Here is a 21,913-nt window from a genome sequence, read left to right as displayed (position 1 = left end):
AGAGAGGGGAAGAGATTGGAGGAGGAGAGGTGAGCAGGAGGTGTGCTTCAAGTGTGTGTGTGTGTGTGTGTGTGTGTGTGTGTGTGTGTGTGTGTGTGTGTGTGTGTGTGTGTGTGTGTGTGTGTGTGTGTGTGTGTGTGTGTGTGTGTGTGTGTGTGTGTGTGTGTGTGTGTGTACCTGGATGTCGTTGTGGGGGTTCCAGTCGGAGTCGTAGATGACGACGGTGTCGGCGGTTGCCAGATTGATGCCCAACCCTCCTGCTCTGGTAGAGAGCAGGAAGGCAAACTGAGGGGCGCCAGGAGCTGAGGAGAGAGAGAGAGGAGAAGGGAGAGAAAGAGGGAGGGAGGTGACCAAAGTCAAATAGAAACTTCCAATTCATATTTTTCCCAGTTAAAGTTATTGTTCCAATTGTGCTGTCGTTAGTGTATCCATGAACCCATGTGTGTGTGTCTCACCGTTGAAGCGGTCGATGGCCTCCTGTCTCATGCCCCCCGTTACACTTCCATCAATCCTCTCGTACTTATAACCCTCGTTCTCCAGGAAGTCCTCCAGCAGGTCCAACATCTTAGTCATCTACCAGTAGACAGAGACAGTTAGTGTGTGTGTGTGTGTGTGTGTGTGTGTGTGTGTGTGTGTGTGTGTGTGTGTGTGTGTGTGTGTGTGTGTGTGTGTGTGTGTGTGTGTGTGTGTGTGTGTGTGTGTGTGTGTGTGTGTGTGTGTGTGTGTGTGTGTGTGTGTACCTGAGAGAAGATGAGCACTCTATGTCCTCCCTCCTTGAGTTTAACCATCATCTTTTGCAGCAGAGTCAGTTTCCCAGAAGCCCTTGTGAGGGCACTGCCCTCGTACATTCCGTTTGGAATCTTTGGCGCCTCCTGCAGGAGATCAATCAATCAAACATCAGTCCTTTACTTAATTAAATCTCATCATCAAGCAGACTGCATCCAGATCAAAGCATCTTAACACATTCTGTTTAGTCTGTTAGGTTCAGTTTTGGAAATATAACAAACAAAATCATATACATTCAATACAATATTTACTCGTATACAAACACACAGATTGATGTTCTCCTTCAAGCACCGAATCAATGTTATGGCCCATGTCTCAGAGAATGGGTTGAGATCGTACCATTGCGGCTCCGGGAAAGAGGTAGGGGTGGTTGCAACACTTCTTGAGGTCCATGACCACGTTGAGCAAGGACACTTGGTTTCCTCCTCCGCGGGTGTTCAGGGCATCAAAGTTACGCGTCAAGATGAACTTGTAGTACTTCCTGCATCACACAATTAAATTAATACCAGAAAACAAGAAATAGAAGCCAACATGAGACTTCTGCAAACACTACAATACTGACATTCAATCTTCTATTTCCTTATTTTCTATACTTCTCCGCTCATTAGCATGTGCTGGCACTGATTGTACTGCACTGTTGAGGGAGATAGCAAGTAAGCATTTCGCGTGACGAATCCAATTTGACTTGATTGCTAGCACCATCCTCCCCACCCACCCTCCCCTTCTCATCACTTACTTCTGCATGGGGCTGAGCTCCACTCGTAGGATGAGCTCTGTCTTGGTGGGCATGTGTTTGAAGACGTCGGCCTTCAGTCTCCTGAGCATGTGTGGTCCCAGCATGTCATGCAACTTCTTGATCTGGTCTTCTTTGGCGATGTCAGCAAACTCTTCCAGGAACCCCTCTAGGTTACTGCAGAGCGGAGAGAAGAGGGGGGGACTTTTGTTATTGTTTTGGTTACTGGATTTGTTCAAAAAGAAACATCAGGACTACAAAACACTCAGCAATAGCAGCACTCTTACACACACACACACTCTCTCACACACACACACACACACACGCACACACACACACACACACGCACGCACGCACGCACACACGCACGCACGCACACACACACACACGCACACGCACACGCACACGCACACTCTCTCACTGTAGTGGCTTCCTTTCGTCTTTACCATAGCCACTGCCCAAGCCTGAAGCGGGGTTGTTTGGTACGCATACAGTCCACACTCAAGGTTTTCAAACGGCCAAACATTCAATGACATCCAGGGATATGGTGCAACAAAAATGTTTATTCTTCTTATATCTAACAAATAAATGATTCTTCAATCAACTTAAAGCATAGAATACTTTATATGGAAAATACATATTATGACCTGTCTGTATGTCTGTATGTCTGTATGGTCAAAAAACTATACCGCTCCCGCATCTAGCAAGGACTCCCTCTCCCGAAGGCCCAACTTCCTGCCTTTATCCTAACACACTTACCACAATACAATGAACAGGCAAGAGGGGGGGCCAAATGGATGAGTTACACTAACAACAAATGAATATATATCAATCATAAAGGTACGTACCTAATATTTCATCATTTACATTCATATTTAATATATTTACACAAATATACATGGAGCTCCATATGTTCGGTCTTTTATACAAATATGTCCAAATCGGCTCTAACACGCACGCACGCACGCACGCACGCACGCACGCACGCACGCACGCACGCACACAGTAGTGTAGGCATACTGACTTGAATCTCACTGGGGTGAGGAAGTTGAGCAGGTGGAAGAGTTCCTCCAGGTTGTTCTGTAGAGGTGTACCAGTCAGCAGCAGCTTGTGCTGGAGAGGGTAGTTATTCAGAATCCTAAAGAACTACACAGAGAGAGAGATAGAGACAGCGTTTTATACTTCCGCTGTCCTCTTCACAAAACAGGGTGATTGATCTCTCATATTTGACTGGTTATAACCATAACTATACTAATAAACACCTTATTCAGTATGCAAGGATATGTCATATTATAATGGTTATGGTGCTGGTTAGGACTATAATGGTTATGGTACTGCTTATGACTATAATGGTTATGGTACTGCTTATGACTATAATGGTTATGGTACTGCTTATGACTATAATGGTTATGGTACTGCTTATGACTATAATGGTTATGGTACTGCTTATGACTATAATGGTTTTGGTACTGCTTATGACTATAATGGTTATGGTACTGCTTATGACTATAATGGTTATGGTACTGCTTATGACTATAATGGTTATGGTACTGCTTATGACTATAATGGTTATGGTACTGCTTATGACTATAATGGTTTTGGTACTGGTTATGACTATAATGGTTATGGTACTGCTTATGACTATAATGGTTATGGTACTGCTTATGACTACAATGGTTCTGGTACTGGTTATGACTATAATGGTTATGGTACTGCTTATGACTATAATGGTTTTGGTACTGGTTATGACTATAATGGTTATGGTACTGCTTATGACTATAATGGTTATGGTACTGCTTATGACTATAATGGTTATGGTACTGCTTATGACTATAATGGTTTTGGTACTGCTTATGACTACAATGTTTATGGTACTGCTTATGACTATAATGGTTATGGTACTGCTTATGACTATAATGGTTATGGTACTGCTTATGACTATAATGGTTATGGTACTGCTTATGACTATAATGGTTTTGGTACTGCTTATGACTATAATGGTTATGGTACTGGTTATGACTATAATGGTTATGGTACTGCTTATGACTATAATGGTTATGGTACTGCTTATGACTATAATGGTTATGGTACTGCTTATGACTATAATGGTTTTGGTACTGGTTATGACTATAATGGTTATGGTACTGCTTATGACTATAATGGTTATGGTACTGCTTATGACTATAATGGTTATGGTACTGGTTATGACTATAATGGTTATGGTACTGGTTATGACTATAATGGTTATGGTACTGGTTATGACTATAATGGTTATGGTACTGCTTATGACTATAATGGTTATGGTACTGCTTATGACTATAATGGTTATGGTACTGGTTATGACTATAATGGTTATGGTACTGCTTATGACTATAATGGTTATGGTACTGCTTATGACTATAATGGTTATGGTACTGGTTATGACTATAATGGTTATGGTACTGGTTATGACTATAATGGTTATGGTACTGCTTATGACTATAATGGTTATGGTACTGCTTATGACTATAATGGTTATGGTACTGCTTATGACTATAATGGTTATGGTACTGCTTATGACTATAATGGTTATGGTGCTGGTTATGACTATAATGGTTATGGTACTGGTTATGACTATAATGGTTATGGTACTGCTTATGACTATAATGGTTATGGTACTGCTTATGACTATAATGGTTTTGGTACTGCTTATGACTATAATGGTTTTGGTACTGGTTATGACTATAATGGTTATGGTACTGCTTATGACTATAATGGTTTTGGTACTTCTTATGACTATAATGGTTATGGTAATGGTTATGACTATAATGGTTATGGTGCTGGTTATGACTATAATGGTTATGGTAATGGTTATGACTATAATGGTTATGGTGCTGGTTATGACTATAATGGTTATGGTGCTGGTTATGACTATAATGGTTATGGTACTGCTTATGACTATAATGTTTATGGTACTGCTTATGACTATAATGGTTATGGTACTGCTTATGACTATAATGGTTTTGGTACTGGTTATGACTATAATGGTTATGGTACTGCTTATGACTATAATGGTTTTGGTACTGCTTATGACTATAATGGTTATGGTAATGGTTATGACTATAATGGTTATGGTGCTGGTTATGACTATAATGGTTATGGTAATGGTTATGACTATAATGGTTATGGTGCTGGTTATGACTATAATGGTTATGATGACTATAATGGTTATGGTACTGCTTATGACTATAATGTTTATGGTACTGCTTATGACTATAATGGTTATGGTACTGCTTATGACTATAATGGTTATGGTACTGGTTATGACTATAATGGTTATGGTACTGCTTATGACTATAATGGTTATGGTAATGGTTATGACTATAATGGTTATGGTACTGCTTATGACTATAATGGTTTTGGTACTGCTTATGACTATAATGGTTATGGTACTGGTTATGTCTATAATGGTTATTGTACTGGTTATGTCTATAATGGTTATTGTACTGCTTATGACTATAATGGTTATTGTACTGCTTATGACTATAATGGTTATTGTACTGCTTATGACTATAATGGTTATGATACTGGTTATGACTATAATGGTTATGATACTGGTTATGTCTATAATGGTTATGGTCCTGGTTATGACTATAATGGTTATGATACTGGTTATGTCTATAATGGTTATGGTCCTGGTTATGACTATAATGGTTATTGTACTGGTTATGTCTATAATGGTTATTGTACTGCTTATGACTATAATGTTTATGGTACTGCTTATGACTATAATGGTTATTGTACTGCTTATGACTATAATGGTTATTGTACTGCTTATGACTATAATGTTTATGGTACTGCTTATGACTATAATGGTTATTGTACTGCTTATGACTATAATGGTTTTGGTACTGCTTATGACTATAATGGTTATGGTACTGGTTATGTCTATAATGGTTATTGTACTGGTTATGTCTATAATGGTCATGGTGCTGGTTATGACTATAATGGTTATGGTAATGGTTATGACTATAATGGTTATGGTAATGGTTATGACTATAATGGTTATTTTACATTTACATTTAAGTCATTTAGCAGACGCTCTTATGATACTGGTTATGACTATAATGGTTATGATACTGGTTATGTCTATAATGGTTATGGTCCTGGTTATGACTATAATGGTTATGATACTGGTTATGTCTATAATGGTTATGGTACTGGTTATGACTATAATGGTTATGGTACTGGTTATGGCTATAATGGTTATGAATACTGGTTATTGAATATAATGGTTATGGTACTGGTTATGACTATAATGGTTATGGTACTGGTTATGACTATAATGGTTATGGTACTGGTTATGACTATAATGGTTATGGTACTGGTTATGACTATAATGGTTATGGTACTGGTTATGACTATAATGGTTATGGTACTGGTTATGACTATAATGGTTATGGTACTGGTTATTGAATATAATGGCTATGGTACTGGTTATGACTATAATGGTTATGGTACTGGTTATGACTATAATGGTTATGGTACTGGTTATGACTATAATGGTTATGGTACTGGTTATGACTATAATGGTTATGGTACTGGTTATTGAATATAATGGTTATGGTACTGGTTATGACTATAATGGTTATGGTACTGGTTATGACTATAATGGTTATGGTACTGGTTATGACTATAATGGTTATGGTACTGGTTATGACTATAATGGTTATGGTACTGGTTATGACTATAATGGTTATGGTACTGGTTATGACTATAATGGTTATGGTACTGGTTATGACTATAATAGTTAAGGTACTGGTTATGACTATAATGGTTATTGTACTGGTTATGACTATAATGGTTATGGTACTGGTTATGACTATAATGGTTATGGTACTGGTTATGACTATAATGGTTATGGTACTGGAACAGCAGAGGGAACACCCCCCTATCCACATCGATGGAACAGTAGTGGAGAGGGTAGCTAGTTTTAAGTTCCTCGGCATACACATCACAGACAAACTGAATTGGTCCACTCACACTGACAGCGTCGTGAAGAAGGCGCAGCAGCGCCTATTCAACCTCAGGAGGCTGAAGAAATTCGGCTTGTCACCAAAAGCACTCACAAACTTCTACAGATGCACAATCGAGAGCATCCTGGCGGGCTGTATCACCGCCTGGTACGGCAACTGCTCCGCCCTCAACCGTAAGGCTCTCCAGAGGGTAGTGAGGACTGCACAACGCATCACCGGGGGCAAACTACCTGCCCTCCAGGAAACCTACACCACCCGTTGTTACAGGAAGGCCATAAAGATCATCAAGGACATCAACCACCCGAACCACTGCCTGTTCACCCCGCTATCATCCAGAAGGCGAGGTCAGTACAGGTGCATCAAAGCTGGGACCGAGAGACTGAAAAACAGCTTCTATCTCAAGGCCATCAGACTGTTAAACAGCCACCACTAACACTGAGTGGCTGCTGCCAACACACTGTCATTGACACTGACCCAACTCCAGCCATTTTAATAATGGGAATTGATGGGAAATGATGTAAATATATCACTAGCCACTTTAAACAATGCTACCTTATATAATGTTACTTACCCTACATTATTCATCTCATATGCATATGTATATACTGTACTCTACATCATCGACTGCATCCTTATGTAACACATGTATCACTAGCCACTTTAACTATGCCACTTTGTTTACTTTGTCTACACACTCATCTCATATGTATATACTGTACTCGATACCAGTACTGTATGCTGCTCTGTACCATCACTCATTCATATATCCTTATGTACATGTTCATTATCCCCTTACACTGTGCATAAGACAGTAGTTTTGGAATTGTTAGTTAGATTACTTGTTGGTTATCACTGCATTGTCGGAACTAGAAGCACAAGCATTTCGCTACACTCGCATTAACATCTGCTAACCATGTGTATGTGACAAATAAAATTTGATTTGATTTGATTTGGTTATGACTATAATGGTTATGGTACTGGTTATGACTATAATGGTTATGGTACTGGTTATGACTATAATGGTTATTGTACTGGTTATGACTATAATGGTTATGGTACTGGTTATGACTATAATGGTTATGGTACTGGTTATGACTATAATGGTTATGGTACTGGTTATGACTATAATGGTTATTGTACTGGTGTGTGTCTGACCTTTGACTGGTTGTTCTTCAGCCTGTGTGCCTCATCCACCACCAGACAGGCCCAGTCTATGGAGCCCAGCACAGCCTGGTCTATAGTGATCAGCTCATAGGACGTCAGCAGGACATGGAACTTCACCGATGAGTCTTTCTGCAGGGGGACAGAGCGAGAGGGAGGGGGCAGAGGATTATGGGGTAACAACAAAGATATAATGAACAACAATAACAAACATGACTGCACATTATCAGTCTCCCCATCCTCCCATCCCACTCGTCTCTCACCCTCATCTTAGAGGCCTTCTTGCCCCCCCGGATGGCATTGCCCTCGAAGGAGAACTCGTTTTCTCTGATGACGGCTCTGCTGTCCTTGTCTCCTACGTAGGTCACCACGTACATGTCCGGGGCCCACAACTCAAACTCTCTCTCCCAGTTAATGATGGTGGACAGGGGGGCGCTCACCAGGAACGGGCCCTTTGAATGACCCTGGAGAGGTGGAAGGTCAGGGGTTAATAGGTGAGTGAGTAAAACACTTTAGGTGAATCAGAAAAGAGAAGTGCCTAAGTCCGATTTAGATGCTCTGCCCTTATCCCCTAACATTGGACTGATCATTCACGTCACTAGGTATTTAGCAGTAGAGTAATAACTCAACCTAGCCTTCTGATAAGACTAGCTGGACTTTGCTTGTATTTGTCCCAGCCTGCCTTTAGGACAGAGTCCCTCTTTTTGGACTAGTTCCCTTTGATGGGCGGTTTTATTGTTTGTCCAGGGTTTGGCAGTGAAATTATTGACAAGGGAAGGCAGACTGGACGAGAGACACAAACTTACATACACACAAGATATCTCTCTCACACACACGCTGAAACACATCGCTGTGGAATCAGATGACCACATCCTGTTGCCTATCCAGCACACACAGACCCCAATACAGACCCTACCAACACACCTCTTTGTAGAGTGAGTAGAGGAAGACAGCGGTCTGGACAGTCTTGCCTAGACCCATCTCATCAGCCAGTATAGTGTCAGTAGCCTGAGCCCAGGAGAAACGCAGCCAGTTGAGACCCTCCAGCTGGTAGGGGTGCAGCGTTCCCCCTGTAGTGTCCAGGTAGTCTGGCTGATGGTCAAACTTGATGGTGGGCTGGAGGGGAAGTGGAAGTGGACATCTTCATTTACATTACAGAGCAGAATCATGAATCAATGTGAATAGAAGATTTGGACGATTCACATGAAAAGGAACAAGGAAGTACCCGCACTTACATCCACCACAGGGTTAGCAGGGGGTTTCTCACTCTTCTTCACTTTAGCTATCTTCTTCAGCTTCTTACCAGGCCTGCCCTCATCTCCCAACATCAACTCTCTGAGAGAGAGAGAGAGAGAGAGAGAGAGAGAGAGAGAGAGAGAGAGAGAGAGAGAGAGAGAGAGAGAGAGAGAGAGAGAGAGAGAGAGAGAGAGAGAGAGAGAGAGAGAGAGAGAGAGAGAGAGAGAGAGAGAGAGAGAGAGAGAGAGAGAGAGAAAATATGAAGAGAATTAGATTATTGCGTCAGGTTACTTACTATAGGTTGCTATAGGTTACTATAGTTATCAGAGTTTTGTGTGCATGTATTGTTGAGTGTGTGTGTGTGTGTGTGTGTGTGTGTACCTGTGGTTCCAGTAGGTCTGCTTGTATTGGTCGTACTCTGGGATGTCCATCTCCTCACTCTCCCAGGAGGCCTGGTCGTAGGCCAGATCCCTCCACTTGATCAGGTAGTGCACGTTGTTCCTCTTATCCACACTGGAGAGAGGAGGAGAGGGGAAGGAGAATGATGATATTATGGTTTACATCTGTATTAATACAAATAGGATACAGAGGTGTTAAACAAACTATTACCATTTTTACAACAAATAAACAGCCTTTTCCTTTACAGAACTGACTATGACACACCTGTGTTAGGAGGTAGTATGTTTTCGTCTCTGCGTTAGACCACTCGATTTCGTCTCTGCGTTATATTGGCATCGAACATGTCACTCTCCCTAGGGGAGGGGGTGACCTTGATCATTTATTGTTAAAACGAGAGGCTGCCTGGATCTTTCACTTAAAGACCCTTGCTCCCTTCGGTCTCAACATAGACTTTGATCTGAAGCCATTCTTGTGATTATTGTGACTTTGCCATTGTAATTGTTTGTAAGCTTGTATAGTCAAATTAATTTATGATCGTATGCTATCCATTTGTTGTTTGTATGCTGTTCTTTGTATTCCATTTTAATATTTGATAATTAACCAATGATATTAGGCCACACTTACAGACACCTGTGTCTTTTGACACTATATAAACGAGTCATCCCGCAGTGTTTGTGATTATATCCTGATGAAGACAGCTTGGCTGTCGAAACGTTGGTAATTACATTTTTGCATCTGAGCTCCTAGAGTGTGCGGCTCTCTTTTATTTTCAAGTTTTCTACTCCGCTAGTCAGCACCTCGCCTAAGAAGGTGTGCGTAGTATGGTAGTATGTTACCTATGCTGTGTTGTGTTAGCGTGTGAATCCCAGGTGTGTGTGTTAGTGTGTGTATCCCAGGTGTGTGTGTGTTAGCGTGTGTATCCCAGGTGTGTGTGTGTGTTAGCGTGTGAATCCCAGGTGTGTGTGTGTGTGTTAGCGTGTGTATCCCAGGTGTGTGTGCATGTTAGCGTGTGTACCCCAGGTGTGTGTGTGTGTTAGCATGTGTACCCCAGGTGTGTGTGTTAGCGTGTGTATCCCAGGTGTGTGTGTGTTAGTGTGTGTATCCCAGGTGTGTGTGTATTAGCGTGTGTATTCCAGGTGTGTGCGTGTTAGCGTGTGTATTCCAGGTGTGTGTGTGTTAGCGTGTGTATCCCAGGTGTGTGTGTGTTTGTTAGCGTGTGTATCCCAGGTGTGTGTGTGTTTGTTAGCGTGTGTATTCCAGGTGTGTGTGTGTTGGCGTGTGTATGTTAGCGTGTGTATTCCAGGTGTGTGTGTGTTAGCGTGTGTATCCCAGGTGTGTGTGTGTTTGTTAGCGTGTGTATCCCAGGTATGTGTGTGTTAGCGTGAGCATCCCAGGTGTGTGTGTTAGCGTGTGTATCCAAGGTGCCTGTGTGTGCGCTACCTGTGGTTGAGGATGCGGTGGATCATGAGCCACTCCATCTTGACTCCGTAACGGTAGAACTCCTCCTCCATGTGAACATACAGGGGGTCCTTGTTCTTCCTCTTAGTGCTCTTGTCATCGTCCCCCTCCCCTCCGAAGTCCACCAGCGGGGGCTCGTCCATGTCCGTCTTCCTCTGGTAGTTACGGAACATCACCTGGCAGTTCAGCTCCAACTGGAGGGAGGGAAAATAGTGAAGAGGGAAAAAAGACGAGTCTACTCTCTATTTAGTACATAAGGATGAAGACATTGAGCCTAGAGCTGTTGCGGTGACCGTATTACTGCCACACCGGCAGTCATGGCGGCAGTAAAATTCCATGCTTTGGTAGTACCCAACTTACTACCCAACTACCATCAGTGCCTAATGGCCTGGTACTCTGGGCTCTATTGTCCCTCCATCACGTCCTAACGGCCTCGTACTCAGGGCTCTATTGTCTCTCCATCAGTTCCTATTGGCCTGGTACTCAGGGCTCTATTGTCCCTCAATCATGTCCTAATGGCCTAGTACTCAGCGCTCTATTGTTGCTCCATAAGGTCTAATGGCCTGGTAACTCAGGGCTCTATTGTCTCTCCATCGGTTCCTAATGACCTGGTACTCAGGGCTCTATTGTCCCTCAATCAGGTCCTAATGGTCTGGTACTCAGGGCTCTATTGTCCCTCTAACCACTCTGACATCAAAGCAAAGGCAATGGGAAATCACATCAAACACTTATCATCAAAACAGAAGGCCTATCATACCTTTAAAACTCACCTCACTGTGATTTACAATACATAGCCTAACGCATATTCAATTCAATTCAATTCAATTCAAGGGCTTTATTGGCATGGGAAACATGTGTTAACATTGCCAAAGCAAGTGAGGTAGACAACATACAACATACAACATACAAAGTGAATATATATATTACACATGGCAGAAAAACATAAAACAAAACTGATTTAAGATGTCTGGTACTCATGGCTCTAGCCTAACAAATGTGAGTAATTGCCTTTGAGTGTGGACTGCATTATTATTCTTTTTTAATCTATATTTAATTTAACCTTTATTTAACTAGGCAATTAATTTAAGAACAAATTATTATTTACAATGACAGCCTACTTGGGAACAGTGGGTTAACTGCCTTGTTCAGGTGCCCAACGACAGATTTCTACCTTGTCAACCTTTCGGTTACGGACCCAACACTCTTATATTTCTGTCTCAGCTGCTCATATTAAGCACATGTTCCACTATAAAACCGAAGCAGCCTGATTTCTGAGACATTCTATGGTTTGTATCACTCACAACTAAAGTTGCCAAATAACTATTAAATCTAGCATATAGGACCTGTTTCAAGTGATCACTTTCTCACTCAACATAGCCACTTCATATGCTCCATAAATGGGAAAAATCTCCTTTCTATTTTATTCAGCTATTTTCAATTATATCCTTCTTAAATAAAATAATGGCACGGAACTTATAAACATATTGTCACACCTACTTCAGCTCCCTCACCTCCAGCGCGCGACGTCACCGGTCTACTAACCACCGGAACTAGCTATTATATTACGCACACCTGTTCCTCATCATTACACACACGTGGCCATCATTTTCCCCTTGATTTCGCCCTTTATTTAGCCCTCAGTTATCATCAGTCATTAGGTGGTATTGTTTTCTCTCGTGTTCAGAATGCTTCTCATGTTTGTTCTTTTGTATCGTTTCATGAAGATGGCGCTGACAGAGATGGTTGCCTCGTTTCGAGTCCTTAGGAAACTATGCAGTATTTAATTTTTTATGTATTATTTCTTACATTGTTAGCCCAGAAAATCTTATGTGTTATTACATGCAGTTGGGAAGAACTATTGGATATAAGAGCGACGCTAAGTTACCATCATTACGACCAGGAATATGACTTTCCCGAAGTGGATCCTTTGTTCGGACCACCACCCAGGACAGTAGATCTAATCCCAGACACCGACCAAAAACAACGTCGCCGCAGAAGAGGCAGACGGAGCGGCCCCCTGGTCAGGCTCCGTAGGCGTGCACACCGCCCACTGCTTCCGAGTATACTACTTGCCAATGTCCAGTCTCTTGACAACAAGGTAGACGAAATTAAAAGAAAGGGTTGCCTTCCAGAGAGACATCAGAGATTGTATCATTCTCTGTTTCACGGAAACATGGCTATCTCGGGATACGTTGTCGGAGCTGGTTCAGCCACCGGGCTTCTTCATGCGTTGCGCCGATAGACATAAACACCTCTCTGGGAAGAAGAAGGGCGGGTGTGTATGCTTCATGATTAACGACTCATGGTGTAATCATAATAACATACAGGAACTCAAGTCCTTCTGCTCACCAACCTAGAATTCCTTAGTATCAAATGCCGGCCATAATATCTCCCAAGAGAATTCTCATCAGTTATCATCACAGCTGTGTATATACCCCCTCAAGCAGACACCACGCCGGAACTTTACTGGACTCTATGTAAACTGGAAACCATATATCCCGAGGCTGCATTTATTGTATCTGGGGTTTTTAACAAAGCAAATTTGAGAACAAGGCTACCTAAATTATATCAGCATATTGATTGGAGCACTTGCGCGGGCAATAAACTCGATCACTGCTACTCTAACTTCTGCGATGCATACAAGGCCCTTCCTCGCCCTCCCTTCGGGCAAATCCGACTAAGACTCCATCTAGTTCTGACCGTCTTATAGGCAGAAACTCAAACAGGATGTACCCGTAACTAAAGCCATTCAACACTGATCTGACCAATCGGAATCCACGCTTCAAGATTATTTTGATCACTCGGACTGGGAAATGATCCGGGCTGACTCAAAGATTAACATCGATATATATACGGACTCTGTGAGTGAGTTTATAAGGAAGTGCATTGGAGATGTTGTACCCACTGTGACTATTAAAACCTACCCTAACCAGAACCGTGGATGGATGGTGGCATTCGCGCAAAACTGAAAGAGCGAACCACCGCATTTAACCATGGATAGAGGACTGAGAATATGGCCGAATACAAACAGTGTAGTTGTTCCCTCTGCAAGGCAATCAAACAAGCGAAATGTCGGTATAGGGACAAAGTGAAGTTGCAATTCAATGGCTCAGACATGAGACGTATGTGGCAGGGTCTACAGGAAATTACGGACTACAAAAAGAAAACCAGACACGTCACGGACACCGACATCTCACTTCCAGACAAACTAAACACCTTCTTTGCCCACTTTGAGGATAATATAGTGCCACCCTCTCCTTATCTGTGGCCGACATGAGTAAGACATTTAAAAGTGTTAACCCTCGCAAGGCTGCTGGCCCAGATGGCATCCCTAGCCGTCTCCTCAGAGCATGTGCAAACCAGTTGGCTGGTGTGTTTACAGACATATTCAATCTCTCCCTATCCCAGTCTGCTGTCCCCACATGCTTCAAGATGGCCACCATTGTTCCTGTACCCAAGAAGGCAAAGACAACTTAACTAAATGACTATGTGCTTTGAGAGACTAGTCAAGGACCATATCACCTCCACCTTACCTGCCACCCTAGACCCATTTCAGTTTGCATACTGCCCCAACAGGTCCACAGACGATGCAACCGCCATCACACTGCACACTGCCCTATCCCATCTGGACAAGAGAAATACCTATGTAAGAATACTGTTCATTGACTATAGCTCAGCATTCAACACCATAGTACCATCCAAGCTCATCATTAAGCTGGAGGCCCTGGGTCCCAACCCCGACCTGTGCAATTGGGTCCTGGACTCTCTGATTGGCCGCCCCCAGGTGGTGAAGGTAGGAAACAACATCTCCACTTCTGTGACCCTCAACACTGGGGTCCCACAAGGGTGCATGCTCAGCCCCCTCCTGTACTTCCTGAGTCACTTCAACCTCAGGAGGCTGAAGACATTTGGCTTGTCACCTAAAATCCTCACAAACTTTAACAGATGCACAATCGAGAGCATCCTGTCGGGCCGTATCACCACTTGGTACGGCAACTGCACCGCCCACAACCGTAAGGCTCTCCAGAGGGTGATGAAGTCTGCTCAACGCATCACCGGGGGCAAACTACATGCACTCCAAGACACCTACAGCACCCAAAGTCACAGGAAGGCCAAAAAGATCATCAAGGACAACAACCATCCGAGCTACTGCCTGTTCACCCCGCTACCATCCAGAAGGCGAGGTCAGTACAGGTGCATCAATGCTGGGACCGAGAGACTGAAAAACAGCTTCTATCTCAAGGCCATCAGACTGCTAAACAGCAATCACTAACTCAGAGAGGCTGCTGCCTACATAGACTCAAATCACGGGCCGCTTTAATAAATGGATCACTAGTCAATTTAAACAATGGCACTTTAATAATGTTAACATATCTTACATTACTCATCTCATATGTATATACTGTACCTTAAACCATCTAGTGCACCTTTCCTATGCTGTTCGGCCATCACTCATCCATATATTTATACGTACATATGTCACATCCTGATCTGTTTCACCTGTTCCTGTTATTGTCTCCACCCCCTTCAGCTGTCGCTTATTTTCCCCAGTGTATTTTTCCCTGTGATTCCTGTCTCTCTGTGGCAGTTCGTCTTGTATGTTAGTCAAGTCAACCAGCGTGTTTTTCCCGTACTCCTTTTGCTATTCTTTTTTTCATAATCTTCATGGTTTTGACCCCTGCCTGACTCTGGACTACTTTCCCCTGCCTGATCATCCTGCCTGCCCTGACCTTGATTCTGCCTGCCCTGACCTTGACTCTGCCTGCCCTGACCTTGACTCTGCCTGCCCTGACCTTGACTCTGCCTGCCCTGACCTTGACTCTGCCTGCCCTGACCTTGACTCTGCCTGCCCTTCGGTACCGTTTGGACTCTGAACTGGTTTTGACCCTTTTGCTTGTCCACGACCATTCTCTTGCCTTACCTTATTGGATTAATAAATATTGTAAGACTCCAACCATCTGCCTCCTGTGTCTGCATCTGGGTCTCACCTTGTGTCATGATACATATTCTTATTCCATCTCTTTAGATTTGTGTGTATTAGGTAGTTGGGGAATTGTTACATTACTTGTTAGATATTACTGCACTGTCGGAACTAGAAGCACAAGCATTTTGCTACACTCACATTAACATCTGCTAGCCATGTGTATGTGACCAATAAAATTTGATTTGATTATTAAACTCGCCTTCTACACCTGTTTCCTGACTCCCGGCATATAAGTTACAGAATACCACCTAACAATATGGGAGCAGCAGAAGATAAAAACTTTCTTCTAGTCAGTCAATGAACCGGGTCATCTACTCCACCAACACCACAACCAACTGGCACAACTGGGTACAACCATGAGGGAAGTCCTCCGTGTTGTCCACCGCCTCGACACCACCAGCGAGGTTCTCCATACCCCTATCAGAGGGCCTCCTACCATGGGTCATCACAGTGAGCCAGTCCCCCAGCACACCCAGCCGATGCCTGACTATCCCTTCCAGAGAAGTATGACGGAACTCCATCGAAATGCCGTGGCTTCCTACTCAAGTGCTCCCTCTACTTCCCCTATCAGATGGGAACCCCCATCATCGAGAGGTCCAAGGTTGTCACGGTCCACATGGGAGGAGGAAGTGGGTTACTATGAGAGGTTCATGGCTCTGTTCAGGGCGGTCTTCGACCAACCTCCAGAGGGCAGAGAGGGAGGTGAGCAACTGTTCCAACTCCAGCAGGGTGCCCAGACCACTGCGGAGTGCGCCCTCACCTTTCAGAATGTGGCAGCCTCCAGTAGATGGAATGAGCTGGCGCTCCGTACTCTATTCCGCAGTGGACTGCGCACGGAGTTCCAGACACAGTAGGCATGTCGGAATGACAACATATCCTTGGACGCTCTCGTGTGAATGGCCATCCGTCTGGATAACCTTCTTCGGGAGCACAGGTGTCCACCTCGCCACTCGCCTCCCTCCTTTGGCTGTCCTTTTTTTGTATCCCCCATATATATAACATTCTATTGGTTGCAAGAATTTTGTATAATAATTTAAATTGAAAAATGTGAAGTTTTGAATCCGTTGTCGTTTTGCATGTCAATTCATAAACCATGTGCCATGGAATCGGTACAGTGCTTTGCAAAAGTATTAATCTCATTCGGCATCTTTCCTATTTTGTTGCATTACAACCTATAATTTAAATGGATTTTTATTTGGATTTCATGTAATGGACATACACTAAATAGTCCAAATAAATTAAGTGACATTTTTAAAAATGACTTGTTTCAAAAAGTGCAAAAAAATATAAATACGGAAAAGTGGTGCGTGCATATGTATTCACCCCCTTTGCTATGAAGCCCCTAAATAATGTCTGGTGCAACCAATTACCTTCAGAAGTCACATAATTAGTTAAATAAAGTCCACCTGTGTGCAGTCTAAGTGTCACATGATCTGTCACATGATCTCAGTATATACACTGCTCAAAATATAAAGGGAACACTTAACCCCCAATAAAGGAGTGGTTCTGCAGGTGGGGACCACAGACCACTTCTCAGTTCCTATGCTTCCTGGCTGATGTTTTGGTCACTTTTGAATGCTGGCGGTGCTTTCACTCTAGCGGTAGCATGAGACGGAGTCTACAACCCACACAAGTGGCTCAGGTAGTACACCTCATCCAGGATGGAACATCAATGCGAGCTGTGGCAAGAAGGTTTGCTGTGTCTCTCAGCGTAGTGTTCAGAGCATGGAGGCGCTACCAGGAGACAGGCCAGTACATCAGGAGACGTGGAGGAGGCCGTAGGAGGGCAACAACCCAACAGCAGGACTGCTACCTCCGCCTTTGTGCAAGGAGGAGCACTGCCTGAGCCCTGCAAAATGACCTCCAGCAGGCCACAAATGTGCATGTGTCTGCTCAAACGGTCAGAAACAGACTCCATGAGGGTGGTATGAGGGCCTGACGTCCACAGGTGGGGGGTTGTGCTTACAGCCCAACACCGTGCAGGACGTTTGGCATTTGCCAGAAAACACCAAGATTGGCAAATTCGCCACTGGCACCCTGTGCTCTTCACAGATGAAAGCAGGTTCACACTGAGCACGTGACAGACGTGACAGAGTCTGGAGACGCCGTGGAGAACGTTCTGCTGCCTGCAACATCCTCCAGCATGAACGGTTTGGCGGTGGGTCAGTCATGGTGTGGGGTGGCATTTCTTTGGGGGGCCGCCATGTGCTCGCCAGAGGTAGCCTGACTGCCATTAGGTACTGAGAAGAGATCCTCAGACTCCTTGTGAGACCATATGCTGGTGCGGTTGGCCCCGGATTCCTCCTAATGCAAGACAATGCTAGACCTCATGCGGCTAGAGTGTGCCAGCAGTTCCTGCAAGAGGAAGGCATTGATGCTATGGACTGGCCGGCCCGTTCCCCCAGACCTGAATCCAATTGAGCACATCTGGGACATCATGTCTCGCTCCATCCACCAACGCCACGTTGCACCACAGACTGTCCAGGAGTTGATGGATGCTTTAATCCAGGTCTGGGAAGAGATCCCTCAGGAGACCATCCACTAACTCATCAGGAGCATGCCCAGGCATTGTAGGGAGGTCATACGGGCATGTGGAAGCCACACACACTACTGAGCCTCATTTTGACTTGTTTTAAGGACATTAAATCAAAGTTGGATCAGCCTGTAGTGTGGTTTTCCACTTTAATTTTGAGTGTGACTCCAAATCCAGACCTCCGTGGGTTGATAAATTTGATTTCCATTGATCATTTTTGTGTGATTTTGTTGTCAGCACATTTAACTATGTAAAGAAAAAAGTATCTAATAAGAATATTTCATTCATTCTATGATCTAGGATCTAGGATGTGTTATTTTAGTGTTCCCTTTATTTTTGCTGCGATTACAGCTGTAAGTCGCTTGGGGTATGTCTCTATCAGTTTTGCACATCGAGAGACTGAAATTTTTTCCCATTCCTCCTTGCAAAACCGCTCGAGCTCAGTGAGGTTGGATGGAGAGCATTTGTGAACAGCAGTTTTCAGTTCTTTCCACAGATTCTCGATTGGATTCAGGTCTGGACTTTGACTTGGCCATTCTAACACCTGGATATGTTTATTTTTGAACCATTCCATTGTAGATTTTGCTTTATGTTTTAGATAATTGTCTTGTTGGAATACACATCTCCGTCCCAGTCTCAGGTCTTTTGCAGACTCCATCAGGTTTTCTTCCAGAATGGTCCTGTATTTGGCTCCATCCATCTTCCCATCAATTTTAACCATCTTCCATGTCCCTGCTGAAGAAAAGCAGGCCCAAACCATGATGCTGCCACCACCATGTTTGACAGTGGGGATGGTGTGTTCAGGGTGATGAGCTGTGTTGCTTTTACGCCAAACATAACGTTTTGCATTGTTGCCAAAAAGTTCAATTTTGGTTTCATCTGACCAGAGCACCTTCTTCCACATGTTTGGTGTGTCTCCCAGGTGGCTTGTGGCAAACTTTAAACAACACTTTTTATGGATATCTTTAAGAAATGGCTTTCTTCTTGCCACTCTTCCATAAAGGCCAGATTTGTGCAATATACGACTGATTGTTGTCCTATGGACAGAGTCTCCCACCTCAGCTGTAGATCTCTGCAGTTCATCCAGAGTGATCATGGGCCTCTTGGCTGCATCTCTGATCAGTCTTCTCCTTGTATGAGCTATGAGCTGAAAGTTTAGAGGGATGGACAGGTCTTGGTAGATTTGCAGTGGTCTGATACTCCTTCCATTTCAATATTATCGCTTGCACAGTGCTCCTTGGGATGTTTAAAGCTTGGGAAATCTTTTTGTATCCAAATCCGGCTTTAAACTTCTTCACAACAGTATCTCGGACCTGCCTGGTGTGTTCCTTGTTCTTCATGATGCTCTCTGCGCATTTAACGGACCTCTGAGACTATCACAGTGCAGGTGCATTTATACGGAGACTTGATTACACACAGGTGGATTGTATTTATCATCATTAGTCATTTAGGTCAACATTGGATCATTCAGAGATCCTCACTGAACTTCTGGAGAGAGTTTGCTGCACTGAAAGTAAAGGGGCTGAATAATTTTGCACGCCCAATTTTTAAGTTTTTGATTTGTTAAAAAAGTTTGAAATATCCAATAAATGTCGTTCCACTTCATGATTGTGTCCCACTTGTTGTTGATTCTTCACAAAAAAATACAGTTTTATATCTTTATGTTTGAAGCCTGAAATGTGGTAAAAGGTCGCAAAGTTCAAGGGGGCCGAATACTTTCGCAAGGCACTGTAAATGATATCACTGAAGCCATTGACAAAAAACAGCACTCTGTCTCACGTTTTATTGATCTCTCTAAGGCTTTTGATACAGTTGATCATGTTATACTAAGGCAGAGATTGTCGAGTGTAGGTCTTTCGGAGCATGCAGTTGCATGGTTTGCTAACTATCTGTCTGATAGAACTCAGTGCACTCAATTTGATGGGCTCATGTCTGTTAAATTGTCTGTCTTGAATGGTGTGCCCCAAGGCTCTGTACTTGGTCCTCTCTTATTCACTATTTATATAAATGATTTAGACAAAAATGTCCAAAATGCATAACTTCATTTTTATGCTGATGATACTGTTATTTACTGTTGTGCCTCATCTCTTACAAAAGCTTTCCAGAATATGCAAACTGCTTTTTATACTGTTCTTGTGTCATATGAAGCTTATCCTCAATACTGACAAAACTAAACTAAGGGTGTTTTCTAATGCAATAAATAGACCTCTGAACCTTTCACCTATTACTACCTGTCGGGGCAAGGAGATTGAGGTTGTAACCTCATATAAATATCTTGGAATTTTAATTGATGACGGCCTCTTTTAAATTGCATATTCAACAACAACAACAAAATTGCATATTCAACAAAGATTTTATTTTAGGAATAAGGCCTGTTTTCCTGGTTTTTACTAGATTACTTGTGGTTTATCATGTTGTCTGTCTATATTTTTTTATAATGACTTGGTGCTGGCCAGGGCGCTCTTGAAAAAGAGATTTTAATCTCAATGAGCCCTTCCTGGTTAAATAAAATAAATAAAAATGTCCATTTGTTTTGTCTTATTTTCCCACACACCTGGTTTACATTTCCCTCATTACTTGCCGTGTATTTAACCCTCTGTTCCCACGTCTGTGTGGGGTATTGTTTATTGTTAAGGTTGGCACGCTTCCGGCTGGTTTGCGCCGGGTTTTGTTTTATTACCTGTGCTTTGTGGCAGCCGGTACTTTGTACTTGGGTTTTTGTACTTCGTGATGCCTCTCTTGTTCATTAGGCATTTGTTTTGTGACGCGGATGCGTTCTGTGCAAATGATTGCCTTAGTAAAGTGCTTTTTCCACTCATCTCTGCTCTCCTGCGCCTGACTTCCATGCACCAGCTACACTCACCCCTTGACAGGACAACCTTGTTTTACTCCGGAACAGTTTGAAACTTTCTGAGATGTAGCCATTATTTACTATTTTACACCTAGGGTTACGATACATAACTTTAACATATTTTATAAGATATTCTCCAAAATTGAAATATTCCAGGCATCTATATATAAACTCCAGTCGTTGTTTATCAAAAGCATTTTCAATGTCAGCTATGACAACCAGGCCTGGTTTCCCAGATATTTCATAGTATTCTATTGTTTCCAGTACTTGTCTTTTATTATCTCCAATGCATCGTCCATGTAAAAAAAACTGTCTGATTAGGATGAATAATATCTGACAAAACCGTTTTAATTCTATGCACCAGGCATTTAGCTAGAATTTTTGCATCACAACACTGAAGTGTAAGAGGCCTTCAATTACATTTTTTAAATGGACTGGATCTCTATATATACCACTTGGATCCTGTTTCAGTAATAATGATATCATACCCTCTTGTTGCATGTCCGATAATCTACCATTCATATAGGAGTGGTTAAAACATGCACCTAATGGTCCTCTGAGTATATAAAAACAAGTTTGGTATACTTCCACTGGTATACCATCCAGCCCTGGAGTTTTCACGGACTTAAAGGCTTTAATTGCATTAAGAAGTTCCTCCTCTGTAATTTGGCCTTCACATGAGTCTTTCTGTACAGATGTTAATTTAGATTATTAAAAATCTAAAAATCCATACAATTAGCTTCGGTTAGTGGAGATG

General features: G+C 42.8%; 1 protein-coding gene across 3 annotated transcripts in view; it reads right to left on the bottom strand.

Moving 5' to 3' along the window:
• Nucleotides 1-21,913, bottom strand: part of LOC123998094 (chromodomain-helicase-DNA-binding protein 4-like) — a 63,035-nt gene that overhangs the window by 32,554 nt on the left and 8,568 nt on the right. For all 3 annotated transcript variants that reach the window (XM_046302993.1, XM_046302991.1, XM_046302994.1), the window contains exons 13-24: nucleotides 10,771-10,982; nucleotides 9,313-9,444; nucleotides 8,931-9,030; nucleotides 8,620-8,811; nucleotides 7,959-8,159; nucleotides 7,690-7,827; nucleotides 2,544-2,665; nucleotides 1,523-1,696; nucleotides 1,126-1,267; nucleotides 741-872; nucleotides 456-573; nucleotides 178-302 (exon numbers count right to left, since the gene is read on the bottom strand). In XM_046302993.1, coding sequence (XP_046158949.1) covers nucleotides 178-302; nucleotides 456-573; nucleotides 741-872; nucleotides 1,126-1,267; nucleotides 1,523-1,696; nucleotides 2,544-2,665; nucleotides 7,690-7,827; nucleotides 7,959-8,159; nucleotides 8,620-8,811; nucleotides 8,931-9,030; nucleotides 9,313-9,444; nucleotides 10,771-10,982 — 1,788 coding nt within the window. The remainder of the gene's footprint in view (nucleotides 1-177; nucleotides 303-455; nucleotides 574-740; nucleotides 873-1,125; nucleotides 1,268-1,522; nucleotides 1,697-2,543; nucleotides 2,666-7,689; nucleotides 7,828-7,958; nucleotides 8,160-8,619; nucleotides 8,812-8,930; nucleotides 9,031-9,312; nucleotides 9,445-10,770; nucleotides 10,983-21,913) is intronic.

The sequence above is a fragment of the Oncorhynchus gorbuscha genome, linkage group LG15 (assembly GCF_021184085.1).
Source record: "Oncorhynchus gorbuscha isolate QuinsamMale2020 ecotype Even-year linkage group LG15, OgorEven_v1.0, whole genome shotgun sequence".
Classification (NCBI taxonomy): Eukaryota; Metazoa; Chordata; class Actinopteri; order Salmoniformes; family Salmonidae; genus Oncorhynchus; species Oncorhynchus gorbuscha.
This window is presented reverse-complemented; position numbering and strand designations above follow the sequence as displayed.